The following is a 25140-nucleotide window of genomic DNA, read 5'->3' as shown; positions in this document are numbered from 1 at the left end:
ATTGATTTAGATTCTTGCATACTACCTATTTCAAGCATAATAAACACTATAAAACTACTAGTTTACTAAAAAAACCACTGAAAATGTAACATCCAACTTTCCAAGTATATAGTACATAAGAGAAGAAGCGAGAATGTTACAACTTACAAGTCTATTCTATTCAATGTCTCCCTCTTCCGTCTGCACCCCATACAAATGACAATACAAGTCCCATGATGTTCGCCCCATATAGTTTTGGACGTAGTCAACAACAACATCTCTGTACATGGGCTCATCCACATGCATAAGATTTTCTGACGGTGGGAAGTTGTGAATCTCCAAACAAGGAACTGGTGGTGGTGGGCCTTGTGGCTGTGGAATAGAGTGGAAGATCTGCTCAACAAATGAAAGAGCACCTGGCTGTCAGGAGAAGGATAAGGTCCATACTGATAAGGTCCCAGTGGCTGACTTCGATAGGTGACAGTGGGAGGGACACCATAAGCTCCATAGGTTGCTCCATAACTATAAGGCTCCACTAGTGGTTGGCTGGCCTGACCCTGAATCTGATAGTCAAAGGGGATACCATATGGTCCTTAACCATAAGTTGACTTGGTAGAACCAATACTCTCCACAGCAGTATCATATGATGACTCTGCAGGCCTATGCCATCCAGATCCTCTGGAGGTGGAGTCTCTAGTATCATTAATGCTCATCAATCTTATAGATCCCACCAAGCTCTCGGCATCGGCTGGACAGTAGGACCCATATGATGGCGTGTCCTCTGTGCTACAGCCGTGCTGTCTCCCCTTCCCCTTCCTCAAATATGTAAAGGAAACATTTTGGCCTCAAGCTGCAGTTCCAGTATGGTTTGAATCCTGTGTCGCGTGGGTGAACTGACTCTCGCCTGTGAATCTCGGTGGTCGTCCTCCCCACCCTTGGCTCTCACGTTGTGGTGGTGGTGGTGGTCTGCCCTAGGATCAGTTGAATCCTGATCATGAGGTCCAACACCCTCCTCATCCCCTCCATCATCACCGCCATTGTCATCATCATCGCTATCGTCATCATCACCACCATCATCGTCATCGTCGAAGGCTTGAGTCACCTCATCCTCATCCAGCAATGGCTGTCCACTGTCCCTGATCCAGTCAACTACTAGGTTATCATCATTATCAATCTCAAATATGTCGGCCAACTCGATATTGGTACTCTCTCTGTTCATCCCCTGTTTAATATGATCCTCTCTCAGTCTCATATTATAGTGTATGTAGACAAGGTCCTCTAGATGCTTCACACCCAATCGGTTGCGCCTCTTCGAGTGAATGAGGTTGAAGGTGCTCTAGTTTCACTCACAACCAGTGGCAGAACATGTCTGGGAGAGCACTTTGCTTGCAATCACACTCAAGTGGTGTGAGTCACGTCCAAATTGCAACCACCACTCATCTGCAACAAAACATGGACTCCAAGTCATTTTAATACTTAAATAACTAAATTAAAGATAGAATATAATAATTAAATATATAATGAAATAAATGAATGAACTTACCCGCAGGGGCGGATTCCCATCCCGATACGGCCATAGCACGACCGAAGCTCTCAGTGGCATCCCTAAAAGCCTTTATCTAATATATAAAGAGAAAAAACAATAACTAGTTACTAGGTTAGTGACTTAGTATAAAATTATTGTTGAAGTATATGCACTTTGAAATATTTACTGTTCACGGTACTGTTCACGTGAATAGTAAAGTATGATATTTACTGTTCACAGGACTGTTCACGTGAACAGTAAAATCTGTTTGTATGATGTTAGTGATGCTACTCTACTTTCTATTTCTAATGTAGGAGTCTTTCTACATAAGTTTTGGTAGTTTCTAAAAAGCATAGTTTCTATGTTGGTGGTGGTTTCTATTTTCATAACTTTCTATTTTAGGAGCTAGGAAGTTACTAAAGCTGTAATTTTTTGTTTCCTTTTTTCTAGAGGACAATTACTTGTCTCTCAAGTTGTATTAGATTCATTAGAAGCTATAAATAAAAGGGCTCTGTGATTCTAGACTCTTAAGCAAGAATCACAGGCCTCTTCTACTTGTTCTTCATCTCTTTTCTCTTCTTCTTCTTCTCTCTTTTCTTTGTTCTAGTTTAGCTGTTGTTTTGATTATTTAATGCTTGTTTTCTAACAATTATGAATTGTGAATATCAAATGATTCAAATCACTATCTCACCTCCATAAGGATGACTGCTTGTTTAGATGAATCCGGTTCAAACTTCTCCACTACAGTTTGGACAACATCCATCAAATCTTGCCTCATCCCAAGATTGTCCTTGTAATGGTACTTGGGACTTAAATAGTATGCTGTGTAAGAAAAAGTATGTCATAAAAGGGAATAGTTAATGCTTAATAGTGTGATAACATAATGAAAATTAAATTAAAATACTAGACTTAACAACTCACCAGCCTTATGCAGTGGATGTTGCAATATAGACTGCCATCTAAGTTCGATGATTTGGATGACTCTCTTGTTGCCGTGTGGGTGGACCTGAGCAACTTGCTACTTCATCCTCTCTACTGCAACAAATATGTGTGGTAGAGTAGGTTTTATCTGCTAATCTACCATCCTCAACACATGTACCACAGGCTCAAGCATCTTCACCACTATCCTCACATTGTGCTAGAAAGTCTCATCGAGTATGGTCAACTGTGCTCTCCTTCCTTCCACTGATGAAGAATCCTTCCAATTAAACCACTCCTCTGATGCAAACATGCTCCTAAGCAAGGAAGAAATTTCGACCGAAACAGAATTTCGACCTTGCAAAAGGGCCGAAATTTCGACGTTTTGGTCGAAATTTCGATCGAAACTGGACACTTTTTCTGAAAATTGGAACTTCAATTTCGGGCCTCATATGGACTCAAAATGATTTGGATTCTTGTATACTACCTATTTCAAGCATAATAAACACAATGGAACTAGTATTTTGTAAAAAACAAAACTATTGAAAATTTATCATTCAAGTATACTAACAAATGATTGGTTCCGACAAGTGCAAACTGTATTGCATACATGCATAGAATCAACAACATACATGAATTGTTTGGTAGAATGGTTACATATACAACAAGTCAACAAAATAAAATGACCGACTATATCAAGTGATGGTGTCTCAAATATATAAAGCTAAAGCCTATATATCATATATACATAAAATAAAAATACATAATTTTAGAAAATAATTATTAAAATAAAAAAAATGAAAAAATGGTAGCAAATAATAAAAAGATAAGTTTAACAAAACACAATTATAGATCATAGTCCTAGGCTAAACATATATTAATTTCAAGGCAATACAAGATCATTTAAGGCATGAACAAAACAAAAATAAAAAAAGGGGAAGTTTGGAACTGTTGGGTGTGGCTCATGCTTCACATTCTATTGTTGCTGGAGTTTCCTTTGTAGTTGTTGTGGCTTAGGAGGTGTTTGGAGGCAAAAAATGAGCAAAAGTGGTGTTTAAAGGCAAAGGAGTAGTGAAAATTAGGTGAAAATGGGATAGAAATCAACAAAAACTAAGGAAAAACAAGTTGGAATGCTGATATGTCGAAATTTTGGTCGAAATGGTCGAAATCTCCGAAATTTCGGTCGAAATTTAACACTTTTCCGAAATAATTGAAATTTCGTTTCGTTTTTTAAAAATGCAGACATTTCTACCGAAATTTCGACAATTTCGGTCGAATTTTCTTCTATGCTCCTAAGGCTAGTCTTCCTACTCTTAAAGCTCTGCAGTGCTATCCAATTAGTAACAATTCTGGTTATGCCTGGCCTCACTAACTCACCCTGACACTTGTCCCTCATCATCCTTAATGCATGGGTGTGGTTATATATGAAGGTGCTAACTTTTTTTTGGATGATTAAATAATTCATTACCAAAAGAAGAAAATACAATAGCACAAGCGACAGAGTGAGAAAAATGCCTCAGCTAACAAGCAACGTAAGAGGCAATGGGCCAAGCAACTAGCAACAATTAAAGCAAATAGATACACAAGCAAAGAGGCTCAAGGTCGAGACAATGAGCCAAGCAACAATATAAGGGCAATAACAATAGCAACTTGTTACATAGCACAAGAGATCCATAGCCATACTTTGCACATGGATCCACGCAGCAGCATCACATTTGCATGGGTAGGTAGCAACATAAGAAAGAGAGAAAGAGCGAAGAATAGATTAGACTCCAAAATAATTAGAGAGTTCAAAATTTAGAGCCCTCATGGCTTTCCCCCAAAGCCAGAGAATCCATCAATGGCTAAACCCTCGACAAAATTGAGAAAATCCTAGAAACAGGAAGGGAAGAGAAGGAAAAGCAAAGGGAGAAAAGGGCTGGAATCAACACAAGGGAGCTGATAAGAAGAGAATATATCAGGGTTGGAGAAGTTCGGAGAGTTCAACAATGATGGCTCTCATGGCTTCCCCCAAAGCTAGAGAGACCATCAGAGGCTAGTACCCTTGACGAACAGAATGAAACCATGATACAGGAAGGAGAGAGGGCCAAAGAAAGAGAAACATCTGGATTTGAGAATGAGCTCGATTCGGAGAAAACAACTATAATGGCCCTTAGGGCTTCCCCCACACCAGAAGAGCCATTAAGGACAAGAACCCTCGACGAGCAAGCTGAAACCAAAAACAGAAAGGGGAGAGAGAAGGAATGAAGAGGAAGGAGATGAGACCATAACTGGGAACGAAATAGAACTTGGGAGATCGGCAATAGTGGCCCTCAAGGCTTCCCTAAAACTAGAGAGACCACTGAAACATAAATCATCAACGACCATATACGGAACCCTGAACGACTAATCTCAAATTTTTTTTTTCCGGACAGAGGAGATGGTAGAGAGGAGAGGGGAGAAGATGGAAGCATGGTTATTAAAGCGGCAAAGCGATTGGGGCTCCGTCTTGGCGTTTAGGCGACTAAGCGGCAATAAAGCGACCAAAGCGGTTTGGTTAATATTTTTAGTTTAACTACTTTTAAACTACTTTTTAATACAAATACTTTTTATAATAAACTAAAGTACTAAACATACATTCAACAATCACATTCACAAAAAATAAAAATAAAAAAAATTCAAGAATCACAATTATGAATATTGCTCATTATTCCGATTTCCAAGTCATTGTTTATTTAATGATTCATTGATTATCAATGTTGTATATGGCTCATGAATTATTTTTAACATGACTTTTTTGTTAAATATACATGAATAATATTCAAATTGGAATCAAAATTGATGTATCCATTTTTTCCTTTTTTTTAACCAAACAGTGCCGACATGATAAATTAATAGATCTCATTATTCTGATTTCCAAGTTATTGTTTATTTAATGATTCATTGATTATCAATGTTGAATATGGCTCGCTTCACGTTCTGTTGCCAACGGGCATTTTGGGCCTTGATTCCGAAATGGCTCACATATTTAAATTTATATACGGCATTGTAGAATAAATTATGATTAAAAAAAAAATAATATGCACAAATTAAAAAATGAAAAAAACGCGGCTGCTTTAGCATCTAGGCAGCAGTATGGCGCAAAAGGCGGCAAAGCGGTAGTGTCTAAGCAAAAAAGCGGCAAGAAATCAGCTCGTTAGTTAAGCGGTTACAATTTAAGTTGTTCAAAAACCGCTTTGCTGCCTAGGCGGCCGCTTTGATAACCATGGATGGAAGCAATGGTAGGGAAACAAGGAGGAAATGAGATCGAGAGGAGAAGAAGCAGAGGGAAAGAGAGAAGAATCAGGAGATAGAGGAGATGAGAAACAACATAGAATCAGGTAGTATATGAGATTGAGAGAAGGAAAAATAGAGAGAGAAAGGAGAATCAGAAAGCGAGGAAGGGAAGGGGGTGGAGAGACACAGGTGGCGACCTGTGTCTCTTTGCCTCTAGAGTCACTCAACGCAACAACAATAGAGAGAAGGAGAGGAGAGATGCAGAGACGGAGGCAAGAGAGGAGGAGAGATGCAAAGACGGAGGTAGTAGAGAGGTCGGATGCAGAGTTCGGTTGCCAAGATCTGACGCTTTGTCGCTGTTGCTTCAAGGGCGACCGAGAGAAGATGAAGACGATGAAAGCTTCCTTGCTTCTACTTCAGTATGGTGGAACCCAGCAGAAGGATGAAGACGATTTAGATCTGGGAGTCAGAGACGCAGCCGCAGAACCGAACCTTGTGATGTAGACCGGAGAAGTCGCAGTCGCTTATCCTGCTGCTTCACCAGGGAGGAGGACCAGATCTAGAATCGCTAATCCAGATGTAGAAGCTTGAGCAGACCGTCACCCTTCGTCGCTCCCACCGTCACCATCACCGTCACCGTCGCAGATGTGGAATGTCGTTGGAGAGGACCGAGAAGACCGTAGTACTTGATCCAGCAGCACCTCAAGAATCTCAGGAAGAATCAATAGCACCTTATGAAGCAGTCCCTTAAGAACCCCAGCAAGAACCAACACCACCTGACACAGCAGCTGATCAAGTAGCACCCCAAGAACCCAATAAGAACTAACAGAACTTTTAGTTGAAGCACACAGTGAAGAACAAAATGATTGCCAATCAAGAAGTAGAGGCCCTTCTTTGCATAGTTTGCCTGGAGGGATACTGAAGAAACTAGCAAATGCTGTAAAGGGTTGTGTTTTGAGATCCAAGGACAAGCTTATGGGAGTCCCTCATGTTTTATGGCCTATTGGCCTATAAAAGTAATTGTTGGTTACAGTTTGTATGAAGGTGCTAACTTGCCGGGCTTGCTCCACGGTCTTCTTCACAAGCTTGACTTTCCGATGTCCTTCAACATTAAGTCAATGCAGTGAGTAGCATATGGAGTTCAAAAGAGCTTATATCTGTCCATCCATCAAGGCGTCAATACAAAGTTATAAAGTGTACATGTAATGTAAATATATGTATTTAGTATTTACAAATGAAAATTAATACTATATGTTTAGATACTTGGAGTTCTCCTACATCTTCAACCCAACTTTATTGTAGTCGGAGCCATTATCACCAAGGTAAAAAATTTGATCGAAATGAACATTTCGACCTTGGAAAAGGTCGAAATTTTCGAAACTGGATACTTTTTTCTTGATTCTATAAAACTCAATTTTGAGCCTCAAATGCACTCAAATTGATTTGGATTTTTGCATACTAGCTATTTCAAGCATAATAAACACTATAATAACTACTAGTTTACTAAAAAATTACTGAAAATGTAACATCCAACATTCCAAGTATATAGTACATGAATCAGAGAAGAAGCTGTATTGTTATTACTTACAAGTTACAAGTTACAAGTCTATTCTATTCAAGCCTCAAGGTCTCCCTCTTCCGTCTGCACCCCTTACAAATGACAATATAACTCCCATGATGTTTGCCCCCGCACCATATAGTTTTGGACATAGTCAAGAACTGCACCTCTTTATGTGGCCTCATCCAAATGCATAAGATTCCCTAACGGTGGGAAGTTGTGAATCTCCAAAGGAACTGGTGGTGGTGGGCCTTGTGGCTGTGGAATAGTGTGGAAGATCTGCTCAACAAATGAAAGACCACCCTGCCCCTGGCTCTCAGGACTAGGAGAAGGATAAGGATACTGATAAGGTCGCAGTGGCTGACTCCGATAATCGACAGTGGGAGGGACACCATAAGCTCCATAGGCTGCTCCATAACCATAATGCTCCAATCGTGGCTGACTGGCCTGACCCTGAATCTGATAGCCAGGAGGGACACCATATGGTCGATAACCATAAGGACCATAACCATAAGTCGACTCGGTAGAACCAATACTCTCCACAGCAGTATCATATGAGGACTCTGCAGGCCTATGCCATCCGGATCCTTTGGAGGTGGAGGAGTCTTTAGCATCATCAATGCTCATCGATCTCATAGATCCCACCAAGCTCTCGGCATCGGATGGACGGTAGGACCCATATGATGGCGTGTCCTCTGTGCTCCAGCCATGCTGTCTCCCCTTCCCCTTCCTCGAATATGTAGAGGAAACATTTTTGCCTCGAGATGCAGCTCCAGTATGGTCTCGAGTCCCGTGTCGCGTGGGTGAACCGACTCTCTCCCCGTGAATCTCGGTGGTCGTCCTCCCCCCCCTTGACTCTTACGTACTGGTGGTGGTGGTGGTCTCTCCCTAGGATCAGCTGAATCCTGATCACGAGGTCCCACACCCTCCTCATCTCCTCCATCATCATCATCACCGTCATCATCACCACCATCGTCGTCATTGCCAGAGGCCTGAGTCACCTCATCCTCATTGTCGGACCAGAAAATCAAATCCTCACTCTAGGTGGATGCACTAGGGTGTGGCACGAAGGGACGGGCGGGCTCTGCATGTGGCCTCCCCTCCTGGGCCATGAACTCCCCCCACATCAGCCCCCATCTCCTCTCGCAATCCGACTATTGGGAAGACCTCCATCCTCATCCAAAGCAATCCGTCTCCACTATCCCTGATCCGGTCAATTACTGGGTTATCATCATCATCCATCTCAAATATGTCGGCCAACTCGATATTGGTGCTCTCTCTATCCATCCCCTGTCTAATATGATCCTCTCTCAGTCTTATATTATAGTGTAAGTAGACAAGGTCCTCTAGACGCTTCACACCCAATCGGTTGCGCCTCTTCGAGTGAATGAGGCTGAAGGTGCTCCAATTTCGCTCACAACCAGTGGCAGAACATGTTTGGGAGAGCACTTTGCTTGCAATCCTACTCAAGTTGTGTGAATCACGTCCAAATTGCAACCACCACTCAGCTGCAACAAACATAGACTCCAAGTCATTTTAATACTTAAATAACTAAATTAAAGATAGAATCATAGAATATAATAATTAAATGTATAATGTATAATGAAATAAATGAATGAACTTACCTGCAGGGGCGGTTTCCCGTCCCGATACGGCCACAGCATGACCGAAGCTCCCAGTGGCATCCCTAAAAGCCTTTATCTAATATATAAAGAGAAAAAACAATAACTAGTTACTAGGTTAATGACTTAGTATAAAACTACGAATTGTGAATATCAAATAATTCTAATCACTATCTCACCTCCATAAGGATGACTGCTTGTTTAGATGTATCCGGTTCGAACTTCTCCACTACAGTTTGGACAACATCCATCAAATCTTGCCTCATCCCAATATTGTCCTTGTAATGGTACTTGGGATTTAAATAGTATGCTGTGTAAGAAAAAGTATGTCATAAAAGGGAATAGTTAATGCTTAATAGTGTGATAACATAATGAAAATTAAATTAAATACTAGACTTAACAACTCACCAGCCTTATGCAGTGGATGCTGCAACATAGACTCCCATCTAGTGTTGATAATTTGAAGGACTTTCTTGTTGCCGCGTGGGTGGACCTGAGCAACTTGCTGCTTCATCCTATCTACTGCAGCAAATATGTGTGCTAGAGTAGGTTTTCTTTGCTGATCTACCATCCTCAACACATTCACCACAGGCTCAAGCATCTTCACCACTATCCTCACATTGTGCCAGAAAGTCTCATCAAGGATAGTCAACTGAGCTCTCCTTCCTCCCACTGATGAAGAACCCTCCCAGTTAAACCACTCCTCTGATGCAAACATACTCCTAAGGCCGCTCTTCCTACTCTCAAAGCTCGCAGAGGCTATCCAAGTAGTAGCAAATCTGGTTATGCCTGGCCTCACTAACTCACCTTGACACTTGTCCCTCATCATCCTTAATGCATAGGTGTGGTTATATATGAAGGTGCTAACATGTCGAGCTTGGTCCACCGTATTCTTCACAAGCTTGACGTTTCCAATCTCCTTCAACATTAAGTCAATGCAGTGAGCAGCACAAGGAGTCCAAAAGAGCCTATATCTGTCCATCCATCAAGGCATCAAGCCATCAATACAAATAAAGTGTACATGTATATGTGTAATGTAAATATATGTATTTACAAATGAAAATTAATACTATATGTTTAGACTTTAAATACCTGGAGTTCTCTTGCATCTTTAACCAGCTTTCTTGTAGTTGGAGCCATTATCAGTCACAATTTGAACTACATTTTCCACTCCAACCTCCTTCACCACTTGCTTCAGTAATTTGTAAATGTATTTTGCATCCTTCTTCTCACCGGATGCATCTACTGACTTGAGGAACACTGTCCTCCCATCACAATTCAACATGAAATTGATGATGGACTGTCTAGTGGGACCAGTCCAACCATCAGCCATCAGAGTCACTCCATAATGATTCCACATGGGCTTTAATCTCTTAATGTACTCATTTATGTCCTCTTTATGTTTAGGCAAATACACATTATATATTTCATATGGAGTGGGGCCCTGTACACCCCTCCTAGCCCTGCCTATCTGCTCAATCATATCTCTGTAGTAGGGCCCCTGAGCTGTATGTGCTGGAACACTATGGTAATGCGCCCATTTGGAGAAAGCCATCCCCACTTTCTCCTTCACACTCCCTCATAAGTGCTTCAACTTTCTTTGTTTATGCTCAGGCCTCGCAAATAGGGCCGGATCATTACGAAGAATCTCAAGATCCAGATCTGTAGGATGTTCTAAGGAAGCTCGACCCCTTGTAGGGGCCCGTGGGATAGGAGCCTCCTGCCTCACACTCTGAGACCTCCTCATAGGGACTTGGGAGCCACCTATGCCTCCCATACCTACTGGCTCTCTAGAGGACCCACAACCCAGACCCCTCTGTTGCCTCCCCGATGTCATCAATCCTCTCGTTGCTCCCTACTCATCATCATCGCCCTCCTCGCCTGATCGGCCTCGGATCGTGGTCGGTGTCTCCTGGCTCATCCCTACCATAACCCTCAGGATCTAGAAGGTCATCTAAGCAGGCATCCTCGAACTCATCCCTCTGTGTTCTCTTCTCTTTCCTCTTTTGCTTTCCATTACTAATATATGAGGACATTGACCACTTGACCTCTACAGGCACCTTTGGGCACCCTTTTACATCCCTGTTGCCACCAGCTAGATGCACCTTCAATCTAGTGGCCCCACCTCCTCCTATTTGTTTCTTACAGTAATTACACTCGCTCTTCCTCTTATTTGCTATCAGTGGTCTCCCATGATCCCAAGCTATGTCTGACATCTTTAAAATAGAGTGCCTGATACAAGAAACACACACTTAAGTATCTTGAAAAGCTCCACAATATGCTCCAAAAATGATATACATGCTTCTAATAATAACCTCCTATTTTTAAATATAAAAAATATATATATGTATAACTATATAAGTATTTTTTAATATATAAATAATTTTAAAATATATAAAATACACACTAACTATCTTAAAAATTTCCACAACTTGCTCAAAAATTTGCATACATGCTTTCACTAATACTCTCCTATTTTTAAATTTAAAACAGAAATTAATTATTTTTTTAATATTTAAATATATATTTTTAATTATTTAAATATATTAAATACAGTAAAATTACATAATTTAGTAAATAATTTTTAATAACAGAAAAATAAAAAAATAGTAGGAAGAATCAAAAAATAATTTTGACACTACAAATTCATAGATCATCACTCTAGAGTAAACATATATAAATTTGGAAGCAATCTAACATGATTTAAGGCACAAATGAAACAAAAATAAAAAAATGAGGAAGTTGGTTACTCACCTTGCAAGATTTGAGAAAATGCACAAATAGAGGAGCAAATCAAGTGTTTGAAGGAAATGGAATACTAGAAATTAGGTGTAGAATGGGATGAAAGCAAGAGAAATGAGCAAAAATTGCAAAATCAGGTCGAAATAGCTTTGGTGATATGGCTCGAAATCTCGAAATAGCGTTGAAGCGGCGAAATAGGGTCGATTTTGGGTATTTTATAACCTATGGAAGTGTCGTTTCGGCCCGATATGGTATCGTGTCGAAATATCGACTCCTATCGACCGAAATTTCGGTCGATACGAAACGAAATGGAAACTTTTCGTGCCTACTACTATATTTAGTTTCGAGTTGGATTTTTGCAGGCATTTCAATCGAATTTTCTTGCATGATTATCACTCACAATTTGAACCACATTTTCCACTCCAACCTCTTTCACCACTTGCTTCAATAATTTGTAAATGTATTTTGCATCCTTTTTCTCATCGGATGCATCTATTGACTTGGGGAACACTGTCCTCTCATCACAATTTAACATGAAATTGATGATGGACTGTCTAGTGGGACCAGTCCAACCATCAGCCATCACAGTTACTCCATAATGATCCCACATGGGCTTTAATCCCTTATTATACTCATTTAATTCCTCTTTATGCTTAGGCAAATAGACATTATATATCTCATATGGAGTGGGGCCGTGTAACCACTCATAGCCTTGCCTATCTCCTCAATCATATCTCTATAGTAGGGCCCCTGGGCTGTATGTGCTGGAATACTATGGTAATAAGCCCATTTGGAGAAAGCCATCCCCACTTTTTCCTTCACACTCCCCCATAAGTGCTTTAACTTTCTCTGTTTATGCTTAGGCCTCGCAAATAGGGCCTGATCATTGCGAAGAATCTCAAGATCTAGATCTGTAGGATGTGCTGAGGAAGCTCAACCCCTAGTAGGGGCCCGTGGGATAGGAGCCTCCTGCCTCACACTCTGAGTCCTCCTCATAGGGGCCAGTGGGATAGGTGCATCCTGCTCTCTAGAGGACCCACAACCCAGACCCCTCTATTGCCTCCTCATGTCATCAACCCTCTGTTGCTCCCTACTCATCATCATTGCCCTCCTCATCTGATCGGCCTCTGGATCAGGGTCACACTCTCCTGGCTCATCCATACCGTAATTCTCAGGATTTGGAGGGTCATCTAAGCATGCATCCTCGAACTTATCCCTCTGTGTTCTCTTCTCTTTCCTTTTTTGCTTTCCACCACTAATATATGAGGCCATTGCCCTCTTGACCTCTACGGGCACCTTTGGGCACCTTACTACATCCCTGTTTCCACCAGCTAGATGCACCTTTAGTCTAGTGGCCTCACCTCCTCCTATTTGTTCTTATAATAATTACACTCGCTCTTTCTTTTATCAGCTGTCAGTGGCTTCTCGTGTTGCCAAGCTATGTCTGACATCTTTGAAAGAGAGTGCCTGATACAAGAAATACACACTAATTATCTTGAAAAGCTCCACAATATGCTCCAAAAATGACATACATGCTTCTAATAATAACCTCCTATTTTTAAATAAAAAAATATATAACTATATAAGTATTTTTTAATATATAAATAATTAAAAAATATATAAAATACACACTATCTTAAAAATATCCACAACATTCTCCAAAAATTGCATACATGCTTCCACTAATACTATGCTATTTTTAAATTTAAAACATAAATTAATTAGTTTTTTTAATATTTAAATATATATTTTTAATTATTTAAATATATATTAAATACAGTAAAATTACATAATTAACAAAAAAAAATTTAATTCAACACCATCACGCAATATGGTGTCTCAACTCTCACATACATTAATTTGAAGCTTATACATGTACTATACATATACACTTTTAGCAATATATATAATTTACAAAATAAATTTTAATAACAGAAAAATAAAAAAAGTAGTAGGAAGAATAAAAAATTAATTTTGACACTACAAATTTATAGATCAACATTCTAAAGTAAACATACATAAATTTGGAAGCAATCTAAGATGATTTAAGGCACAAACGAAACAAAAATAAAAAAAATGAGGAAGTTGGTTACTCACCTTGCAAGATTTGAGAAAATGCACAAATGAAGGAGCAAATCTAGTATTTGAAGGAAATGGAGATATAGAAATTAGGTGTAAAGAGGGATGAAAGCAAGAGAAATAAAAAAAGGTGGAAATGGAGGTCAAAATATCGCTGGCGATATGGGTCGAAATCTTGAAAATGACCGAAAGTTCAATAAATGGCTTGAAACAGGTTATTTTATAACCTGCACATGTATCATATCGGCCCGTAATTTCGACTTGTTTCGACCGATACAACACACATTTCATGCGTGTACCTGTATTCCGTTTCTATTTGAATTTTTGCAGGCATTTCGGTCGAAATTCGACCATTTCGATCAATTTTTTTTTCCATGTCATGCTCAATGTTCCTCCCTTATTTAGTTACTTTTTTTTTTTGGTTTATTTCTTCTTTTCCTTCTTGTTGCTTGGGTGTCAAGGAAGTTAATTTTAGGATAGTAATATTTGAAGATCTTGCAACTAGTTTTGAGGGCATTTAATGATCTCTCTAGTCTGGAAAGTTTTTTGAACAATTTCTATTTTTGCAATGTAATATTCTTCCCCCCCCCCCCCCGGTCTTTTGATGTAATTGAGTTTAGGAAAGTATTCCTAGTGTGAGATTGGATCTTTGACTATTAATAAAGCATGTTTAGGGAGGAGAGGTTCATATGCACTCTCTCCCCTTTTCATTCTCTTCTCTTTCTTCTCTACTCTTCGTCTGCATTGCTCTGACTTTCTAAACTACAGGTTTTGTTACATAAATCTCTTGTCCTAAACAGCCTGGAGCCTCATTGCCTGTATCTAATTCCTTGAAGGTGTGTATGAATCTCCTACTTTTATATGTCCTACAACACAGTAAGAATGAACCTCAATTTGATTCACTTCTTCTAAAAAGTTTCCTTCCAAATCAAGTACTTTTCATGTGGACAAGTATGGTCCAAGAGAAAACCTAAATAAAGGTAATGATTTGCCTCCAAATAAATTGAGTATAATCACCATAAAAAAGGGAATTGATTGATTAATCATTTTAATGCATGTAAGTATATTATTATAGTTTAGAAAAAAAAACCAGGAGCCTTCTAAAGATTTGAAGAGAGCTTGTCATGGCTGTAGGTCCAAGTGCCCTTGTTGCTTGGTTCGGTTTATTTGTGGGTTGGTTTAATTATAAGTTGTGGTTCAAGTTATTATTATTCAGTTGGTTAGTGAGGGTAATTATGTAACTTTGTATGTTTCACATTATTATAAATAGGATGCTTAGGGGTCACATTGATTACCTAAGGATTCAATTATTTCCACATGGCATCACAGCCAAGTTAAATTATAATCGAGCCAAAATATATTTATTTTATTCTTTTTCCTTGTTTCTTTCTTCCACGATTTTTCTTTTCTCTTCTTTCTTCCGCCTTGACTTTCCACTTTTTTTCCTGTTTCTGCCATAGCCATCTCTCCTTCTCCTTTGTTTCTTCTTCTTCCTCTTGTGTTCTACACCACCAAGAACAAATTCCATTTTTTCTTCTGCTTCTCTCTTTCTCCTTTTTTTCTTTTTTTTCCTTCCGCCTACCTCTTTATCGATTTTTTTTTTCTTCCTTCTTTCTTCTTCCGCCTCTGCTTTCTTTCTGGCTGTGTTTCTGCCATTAACAGCTTCTTCCTCCTCTTCTTTCTCCTTTGTTTCTGCTATTCTCTTCTCTACTGCAATGCAGAAAATTTTTTAGGAGTTTTTTACACCTCCTATGATGTTTCAGATTCTTCTAACAGCAGGTTTTATGCAGTATTGATCAGAAAATTACTGCAACATTGCATCCGACAAATACCACTGCTTAGAGAATTTTTTTTTGACCTCTTCCACCTTCTTGGGATATTTCAGACCCAGTTTGCAGCCTGCAGAACAGCAGTTTTTATCAGTTTTTTCTCCGGCAGATTTGATCAGCAAATCATGATATTTTCTGCAGTTTTTTCTGGCCTTTTTCAGAAGGTTTGATCAGCATTTTTTCAAAAGGGTTTGAATTGTTTTGGTGGCGTTCTTGGTGAGTGGATTGAGATATGACTACAATGAATGTTTCTACAGTTCCGACAAGTCATATCCTAGCCTTCCATCACTCTCTGTTAGGTTCGATGGAATTAATTACTTGATTTGGTCTCGTTCCACTTTTGACAATTACTGGAAGAGGTCTAGTCGGTCATATTATGGGCACTACAACCAAACCTTTGACTGCTAGCATTTTTCAGGATAAGTAGATTTCGCACGACTCTCTTATCATGTCATTTCTTTTGAATTCCATGCATCCAAATCTAGTCAGGGGATATTTATTGTTGGATATAGCAGCCCAAATTTGGAAGGCTACTAAAGAGACTTATGGACAACTAGGGAATGATGCGCAGATCTATGAGTTACAAAAGAAACTCCATGAGACCACACAGAAAGAGCTGACAGTTGCCTAGTACTATATTGAATTATGCTCTATTTGGCAAGAGTTAGACCATTATGGTGACTACCAACTGACTAATCCTGATGATGTGGTTGCCTACAAGAAATATGTTGACAAAATTCGGGTGTATGATTTTTTGGCTGGCTTAAATGTGGAGTATGATCCGATTCGAGTACAGGTTTTAAGCCATTCTCCCTTTCCTACATTGGAACAATCCTATGCACTTGTTCAATGTGAGAAGAGTCGTCGTCTGACTATGTTACATCACCTGATAGTGGAAAAATCTGCTCTTCAGAGTGTGAGTATGGTGTCCCGAACAGAATCAATCAAAGATATGATTAAGTATGAGCATTGCCACAAGCCTTATCATACCAAAGCCAAATGCTAGAAATTACATGGGAATCCGGTAGATTTTGAACAAAAAAGGGCTCAAAAGAAGGGTAAACCCAAGGCTCATTATTCAGAAACTGTTTCTACCGCACCTACTTCTGATATCGGTTTTTCCCAGGAAGAGTTGCTTGCTCTAAGGTGCATTCTACAGTTGTCTAACGCTGCTGCCACTGCCACTGCCACTACCACTGCCTCTTCCATTGCCTCGTCAACTGCACATTTGAATTCCTACCTTGCTACTTCAGGTACCGTATTTAATGGCTTCCATGCTTCAGTCTTTGCTCCATGGATTATTGATACTGGAGCGACAGACCATGTGACATGTTCTGCTTCTCTTTCCTTGAATTATTTACCTACCTCAGGGAAAGAAAAGGTCCGTATAGTTGATGGTTCTTACTCTTCCATTGTTGGAAAGGGAACCATACAACATTTACCGTCCCTTTCTTTGTCTTCAGTTTTACATGTTCCATCTTTTTCTATTAACCTTCTTTCCATTAGTAGTCTTACCAATGACTTGAATTGTACGATAACGTTTTTTCCCTCCTACTGTGTCTTTCAGGTTCTGGTAACGGGGAAGGAGATTGGTCGTGGGAAACTAGACAACAACCTCTACTTGTTGGAATCGAATGGAGCCTCTTCTTGTGCTATGCTTGCTACTCCTCTTCTGGTTAATTTGTCAGCTCTCCACCAGTGGCATCATAGGCTAGTCCATCCCCCTATTGGAACTTTGAGAAAACTTTTTCCTGATTTAGTCTCATCTTGTCATAAGGAATTTTTTTGTGAAGCTTGTGTTTTTGCTAAATAGATTCGTTCAAGTTATTTGCCTTCTCATAATAATATAAGTTTTATTCCTTTTATGTTAATTCATAGTGATGTGTGGGGACCTTGTCGCTGTATATCTATTCCTGGCCTTCGTTTTTTTGTTACTTTTATTTATTGTCATTCTCGCTCCACATGGATTTATCTTTTAAAACAAAAAAAATGAAGTTTTCTGATGTTTTCAAGATTTTCATAATATGGTTAAAACTCAATTTAATGCCATTGTGAAGGTCCTTCGTAGTGACAATGGACCCGATATAGTGAAAAAGAATTTCAGAGATACCTCTTTGATTCTGGCATAATGCATCAGACTAGTTGTGTTGCTACTGTGGCACAAAATGGAGTGGCCGAACGGAAGAATAAGCATCTTTTAGAGATTGCTCGATCTCTTCTAATTGCCATGAATGTCTCCGACCAATATTGGAGTGACGTAGTTTTCACTGCATCATACCTCATGAATAGGATGCCTATTAGAATCCTTGACTTCAAATGCCCCAGTGAGGTCCTTCAAGGGACATCTTCCTTTATAGTTCCTCCAAGGATATTTGGTTGTGTGTGTTATGCCAAACCTTCGACCCATAAGAGTAAGTTAGAACCTCGTGTCCTCTGCTGCATCTTTCTAGGGTAAGTGGGTGTTCGTGGTAAAATAGAACATGGATGGTTCAGTCAACCGATTGAAGGCTAGATTGGTTGCAAAAGGGTTCACTCAGACTTATAGAATTGAAAATCAAGAGACCTTTGCTCTTGTTGTAAAATTGAATACAGTTAGGGTCTATTTATTAGTAGCTGTGAATCAAGATTGGTATTTACATCAATTAGATGTAAAGAATGCATTTTTGCATGGAGAATTGAAAGAAGAGGTCTACATGGAAATCCCACATGGATTCTCTGACAACAAAACAAAAGGGAAGGTTTGTCGGTTGAAGCAGTCACTTTATGGGTTGAAGCAATCTCCCCGGTGTTAGTTTGGATGCCTCCAAAAAGCTGTGACATTAATAGGTTACAAGCAAAGTAATGCTGATCGTACTCTCTTTGTGAAAAGGTCAGGAACTCACATCATGCTTCTTATAGTATGTGTAGATGACATTGTCATCACTGGGAATGATAGGGCAGAAATACAAAAGCTGAAGAGCTTCCTCTGCAAAGAATTTGAGGTTAAAGATCTAGGGAAACTCAAGTATTTCCTGGGAATTGAGATTGCTAGATGAGAAAAAGGCATCTATATGTCCTAACACAAGTATATCCTAGACTTACTTTCGGAAGTGGGAATGTTGGGATGTAAAAGCTATGGATACCCCAATTGAAGCAGGCATTAAGCTTAAAGAGAAAGAGGGAGTACCAGTAGATAAAGGAAGATATTAGAGGTTGGTTGGAAAACTGATTTATTTGTCTCACACTAGACTAGACCTGACATTGCTTTCTCAGTAAGTCTAGTGAGCTAGTATATGCATAATGCATGACCCATACTCGACTCATATGAATGTTGTTATTAGAATACTTCAGTATTTGAAATCCACACCAGGAAAGGGAATATTTTTGTCACCCTTAGATAATTTGAAAGTGGAAGCTTATATAGACGCTGATTGGGCCAGTTCACTTGACAGAAAATCAATATCAGGATACTGTACATTTGTTGGGGGCAATCTAGTAACCTCGAGAAGCAAGAAGCAAAATGTGGTGTCATTGTCTAGTACAGAGGCTGAGTATAGATCCATGGTTTGAGGAGTATGTGAACTTTTATGGTTGAAGGGTCTATTAGAAGATATTGGGTTTCCTGTTACAAGTCCCATTATGTTATATTGTGACAACAAGGCTGCCATCAGTATAGCTAATAATCCAGTGCAACATGATCGTACAAAACATATTGAGATAGATAGATTTTTTGTCAAAGGAAAGTTGGAACAAGGGCTGATATGCATGCCTTTTGTGAGATCTGGAGATCAAGTAATTGGCATCTTTATTAAAGGACTGAAGGAAGGAGATTTCTACCCTATTTTGAGCAAGTTGGGCATGATTAACATCTATGCGTCAACTTGAGGGGGAGTGTTGGTTGGTTCAATTTTTTTGTGGGTTGGTTTAATTATAAGTTGTGGTTCAAGTTATTATTATTCAGTCGATTAGTGAGGCTAATTATGTAATTTTGTATATTTCACATTATTATAGATAGGATGCTTAGGGGTCACATTGATTACCTAAGGATTCAATTATTTCCACAGCCTTTTTTTGAAAGAATGCCATTCTTTTATTTTCTCAACATTGTGGGAATTGATGCAGATACATTGTCTTGGACCGACCCAAACCGAGTTCAATTTTGCATTGGCCAGATGAATTCTCTTTTTGCTTTTTCCTGTTTATGGATTTGGAAATGAAAGGAGGGTCTTCGGAAGATGGGAAGTGTTTAAGCTAGTTCCCCCCTCCGGTGTTGGTATTGGCTGTGCAGTAACAGGGTTAAAACAATGTGCAAGATAAGGAAGAAGAAGAGAAGAATGGGAAGAGAGATCACAAAGGGAGGAAGTAGATGGAATTCTTCAGCTCTGATTCCAAACTGGAGGGCCTGTTAGGAGAAGAGGGAAGGTTGGAATGAATCAGATATGTAATCAAAGAAGTATGCATAAGAAAAGCCGGATGAGGGGGATGCACAAACTGGTTTTGCAGGCTCTCAGACTATAATATTTAGTTCATCTTTTTTATCTACTTTGACTTGTTGGTTACACGTCTATTTATAAACACAAAGTAATGAAGCATCTTAATTACTTCTTCAAACATAGGATTAGGAAGCTACCCGAAATCAAAGGTTTCACTTTTTTGTCACTTAATATAATTTATAAATAACCTGCTTGATCCAAGTACTCGGTTAGACCTGGTTCTTCTCTGTTTGGATGCCCAATTGGGTTTGTGTTAGTTCAAGGCAGTGTATCTGCATCAAAGGGCCTGGTGAATACTGTTCTAACATGAACACTGTAATTGCTTCCTGGGCATCTTTCCACTTTGCAGTTCTTCTTGAATCTTGAGAACTACTTTCTGAATTGAATCTTCTTTGTAGTTCTCATAGGTGTTTTATTACCAGGATTTTGTCGCTGCATTGTCGAATGTATGCCCATATTTGTGGTTGTGGAATTGGCCACAGTTGTGCTACCAAGTTGGTGCGGTCAGCGGTAAGGATGCATTAGCATAGGAAGAAATAACCTATTTGAGGTCCAGTGATCTAGGAAGACTCCTGGTTGGTCCAGTGAAATTTTGGGTTTATTCAAACTCATATTGTCACATCCCACCTGAACTACATAGATTTAGGGCCTGACTGGTATGCTAAACTGGCACAACACATAATCTGGGATTGATAGTTTAAGGGCCACAGCTCACAAGTCACAAGTCACATCCACACCATAGATTTCAATATCAATGGCATAAAGAGAATCCATCACTCATTAGTAGTGGGTGAAGAATTAAACTATATTTGTTGAAGTTTGGGCTGTTACTATTTATGTGAACAGTAACGTGAATAGTGTTATGCCATTATTCCTTGTTTCCTTTTTAGATATGCTACTCTACTTTCTATTTCTAATGTAGGAATCTTGCTATACAAGTTTTGGGAGTTTCTAGAAAGCATAGTTTCTATTTTCTGTTAGTTACTAATTTCAGAACTTTCTTTTCTGGACAAATTTTAGGAGTTAGAAGACTAGAAAATTCTGTCCATAAGTTGTACTTTTTATTTCATTTTTTAGAGGGCAAGATGGCTTTCTTCTCTAGTTGTAATCTAGACTATTGATGTCTATAAATAAGAGGCTGTGATTCCTAGGAGTACTAAGCTAGAATCGCAGGCTTATGTGATTCCTATCAATTCTTCTTCTTTCTTCTTCTCTTCTCTTCTTATTTTTTCTTCTTCTTAGTTCTTTTTGTTATTGCATTGTTTTGGTTGATTAAAGTTTTATTTATCTAACAATATTAATTCTTCTTCTTTCTTCTTCTCACAAAACTCTCTATCAAAGTGATACAGGTGAATTTAAGTGACTTTTAAGTAATGGTATTTTGAAGAAAACTCTAATGTCCATAAGCAAAATCTCTACATACATATTAAGCGTCATGTGTCTCTGTCTCTTGTGCCAACCAAAATTGCATACATGTTTCCACTAAAACTCTCTTATTTTTAAAATTTAAAAAGAAATGAATTAGTTTTTTTTAATATTTAAATATATTTTTAAATTATTTAAATATACATTAAATACAGTAAAATTACATAATCAACAGAAAAAAATTGATTCAACACCATCACAGCAATATGGTGTCTCAACTCTCACATACATTAATTTGAAGCTCATACATCTACTATACATGTACATTTTTGCAATATACATAATTGACTAAATAATTTTTAATAACAGAAAAATAAAAAAATAGTAGGAAGAAAAAAAAAATTCTTTTGACACTACAAATTCATAGATCAACACTTTAAAGTAAACATACTTAAATTTGGAAGCAATCTAAGTGATATAAGGCATAAACAAAACAAAAATAAAAAAATGAGGAAGTTGGTTACTCACCTTGTAAGATTTGAGAAAATGCACAAATGGAGGGGCAAATCTAGTGTTTGAATGAAATGGAGTTGTAGAAATTAGGTGAAAAAAGGGATGAAAGCAAGAGAAATAAAAAAAAAAAAAAAATTCAACATAGGGTCAAAATGTCCCTGGCAATATTGCTCGAAATGGCTGAAAATGACGGTAGGTTGAAAATAAGCTGGTAATGGACACTTTATAGCTTACAGGTGTATCGTTTCGGCTCGATACCATATCGGACCGATATTTTGTATAGTTGATACGACACGATACGATACAGGACACTTTATGTGCCTGTCCATGTATTTCTTTTGGATTTGCAAATATGCAGGCATTTTGACCAAAATTTCGTTAATTTCTGTCGAATTTTGTTCCATGATTTTAGCTTGTATGTGGTACTTGTTGTAACCTGTAAAATTTTACATTTAATAGTATGAAATGAATTTTCTCCATCAGTAAATTGCAGTTGCATATTTTAATTGTTTTTGTTTATTTTTAGCTGCTATCATACTAAATTTTGTGTAACTAGTTTATATTTGAAAAAAATACAGACGAGATACACTGTACATTGCCAACCCAGGGTAAACCAAGTCTTTATTCTGAGGGCTTCTTCCCCACCGCCCACCTCCCCAAAAAAAGAAAAAAGAAAAAAGGAAGCAATCTATAGGTTCCATTATGTTTAAGGGGGTGCTTAATTAGGTTCTGACTGGAGTTTTGGGCTAAAATAGGTCCGTTTGACCTTCAAAATGGTCAAATGAAACGACCTACTGGAATGTGCAGAGTTTCAACGACAATTCGGGGGTTTTACCCAAGTTGTTGAACCTTTCTGACTACACTTCCAACTCTAATATCTGTACTTGCATCCTGGTTTGATGGAGTCCTGTAATTGTGACCCAGTGGTCCCCATCCTTGTTGCATTATCCTTTTTGCTTCATCATTTGTTAAACTGCAGTCTGAATAAGGAGGTCAGTAGACAATGGACAGTTCCTTTGGTTGATTTGTGGCGTTGTAATTCTGCATCATGTAAATTCAGTGGTTCGTTTGCTTCTTGTGCAGGTTGGGCATCTCGTGTATTCTTTTCTGACAATGGCTCTACTGCAATTGAAATTGCCCTTAAAATGGCATTCCGCAAATTCTCCCTCGATCATGGAATAATTTTGGATTCTCCTGACAATAACATTGTTGAAAGGTTTCCTGAATTCAAGGTTTGCACATTAACTCGGGTGTATAATCTTTCTCAGTGCATTCAAGCTCTCTCTCTCTCTCTCTCTCTCTCTCTCTTTCTGAAAAAAATATCTTTAACTTAATGCATCTAATTGTTTTAATATTTTCATTTGATGGAACTCTATGTCAGAAATATTCTTTGAATACAGAGAGACAGTCTTCCCAGATGATTGGCAATTAGGAACAAACAATGACTTATAAGTTTATAGAGCAGTCCCCCTTTGATTTTTCACTCGTTGATACATGGGTTCATTTGACAAAGATGTCAATACAGCTGACAGCTTGCATGTCTAAAACTAAAGCTACTTTCTATATGCCATATTTTATGACATGCTTTCACTTCAATGTGATATCTGTATGATAAATCTGTTCTGTATTTGATTTTTCACTCGTTGATGCATGGGTTCATTCGGCAAATATTTCAATATGGCTGACAGCTTGCATGTCTAAAACTAAAAGCTACTTTCTTTATGCCATATTTTATGACATGCTTTCACTTCAATGTGATATCTATATGATATATCTGTTCTGTATTCATCAGATGAATAGTTATTCATCATGTTATATAGTTCTTTCCCTCAACTTGCTTGCTAAGTTGCACTTTTGTGTGTATTTGTTATTTGGGATGCTGGTCAATGCGTGTTTCTCCATGTGTTTACTTGTGCTTGCATTCAATTTTGTTTGCATCGGTTTGCCTTTCAGCTTGCAGAGCAGTTCAAATAATCTATATGTAACTGAAGCATTTTAAGGTGTCATAAGTGTCCTTTGGTTTTGGCCGAAATTTGGAAGTTTAGAGAAGTCATCCTGTTCTGAAATAAGTTTATTCAGAATAGTTCAATTATGTTTTTTTTCTTCAGTTTTATGGTGGGTTTTAGTTGAAAATGCTGGGCTAACCTGGATATGTTAGGCTTTTCTTTTATACAATTTAATTAGAAATTTATGTGTACCTCCCTTTAGGTATCAGTATCACATATCTTTAAAATAAAAGAAAAAAAAAACTGTCAGTTTTGGATACTTACTCCGAACCCTACCGACCGCCTACACCCCCCCCCCAAAAAAAAAAAAAAAAAAAAAAAAAAAAGAAAAAAGAAAAAAAGAAACAGAAAGAACAGTCCTAGAAAATCAACAAATGGACTCCTAGAAAATCAACAAATGCACTCCTGCCATTAGTTGTTCCTGTTAGTTGTTGACTGTGAGGCTTTGAGCTGTTTTATGTTCAACGTAGACCCTTATAGGGTGGAATGACATTATGGTCTTGTTCATCATTTGTAACCTTGAACATCTCCATGGTGGACACCTACAACTGAAGCTTCTCTGCATGACTGCTATGCCATCACCACTACCTGCAATCCTCCTCCCTCTCCTGCTCTCAGTGTGTTATGCTGGACATTTGAGGGCTGCTCCTACTACCCTTAGTTTGGACGAATTAGGTACTCCAAGAGATACCATCTGAGGGCCAAGCTCTCTCAGCCCTGGATTTTGTTTGTATTTCAGTTATTTTTGTGTGGTTAAATTTATATCAGTTTATCTACAGGAGCAGATTTTTCTTTTGTGGCATGTATTTTGATTTTGATTTTTATTATTGGTATGGTGGAGAGTTATAACCACTCCAGAGCAAGTATACAGACATTTGTTCTCTTTGGATCGTAAAGGGATATGAATAAAGGAATAGATAAAGAATACAGAAACAAAACTAGAGGATCTCGAATATTCTTCTTCACCCCCTCCCCTTCTCTTTTTCTTCTTCTCACCTGCTTCACCTTTTATGATTCCATCACCAGGTCTTCCCCTTCTCTACAACTTTTAAGTGCTCCCTTGCCTCTGCTTTCATAAGAAATAAGCAGCTCTAAAGACAAAGTTATCAAAATATACAGAACTCCCAAGGGATTGTTGGACCCGGGATGTGACCACAACTGACCCCTTACTACATTTGTGGTAAAAATCAATTTTACAATGACCATTATCAAAGTGATAACCAACAAAGGATCAAAGGATACACACCAGAAAATGAAATATAGATAAGATTGACAAA

General features: G+C 38.5%; 1 protein-coding gene across 1 annotated transcript in view; it reads left to right on the top strand.

Moving 5' to 3' along the window:
- The window catches only part of LOC149018649 (bifunctional dethiobiotin synthetase/7,8-diamino-pelargonic acid aminotransferase, mitochondrial-like), a 107753-nt gene that overhangs the window by 24274 nt on the left and 58339 nt on the right, over nucleotides 1-25140 (top strand). Inside the window, exon 6 of the mRNA XM_089152811.1 lies at nucleotides 22941-23089. Within this exon, the coding sequence (XP_089008937.1) occupies nucleotides 22941-23089 (149 nt within the window). The remainder of the gene's footprint in view (nucleotides 1-22940; nucleotides 23090-25140) is intronic.

Source organism: Hakea prostrata, chromosome 4 (assembly GCF_041222555.1).
Source record: "Hakea prostrata isolate BN-2017 chromosome 4, UWA_Hpros_2, whole genome shotgun sequence".
Classification (NCBI taxonomy): domain Eukaryota; kingdom Viridiplantae; phylum Streptophyta; class Magnoliopsida; order Proteales; family Proteaceae; genus Hakea; species Hakea prostrata.
The sequence above is the reverse complement of the archived record's forward strand: the minus strand, read 5'-3'. Positions and strand labels throughout refer to the sequence as shown.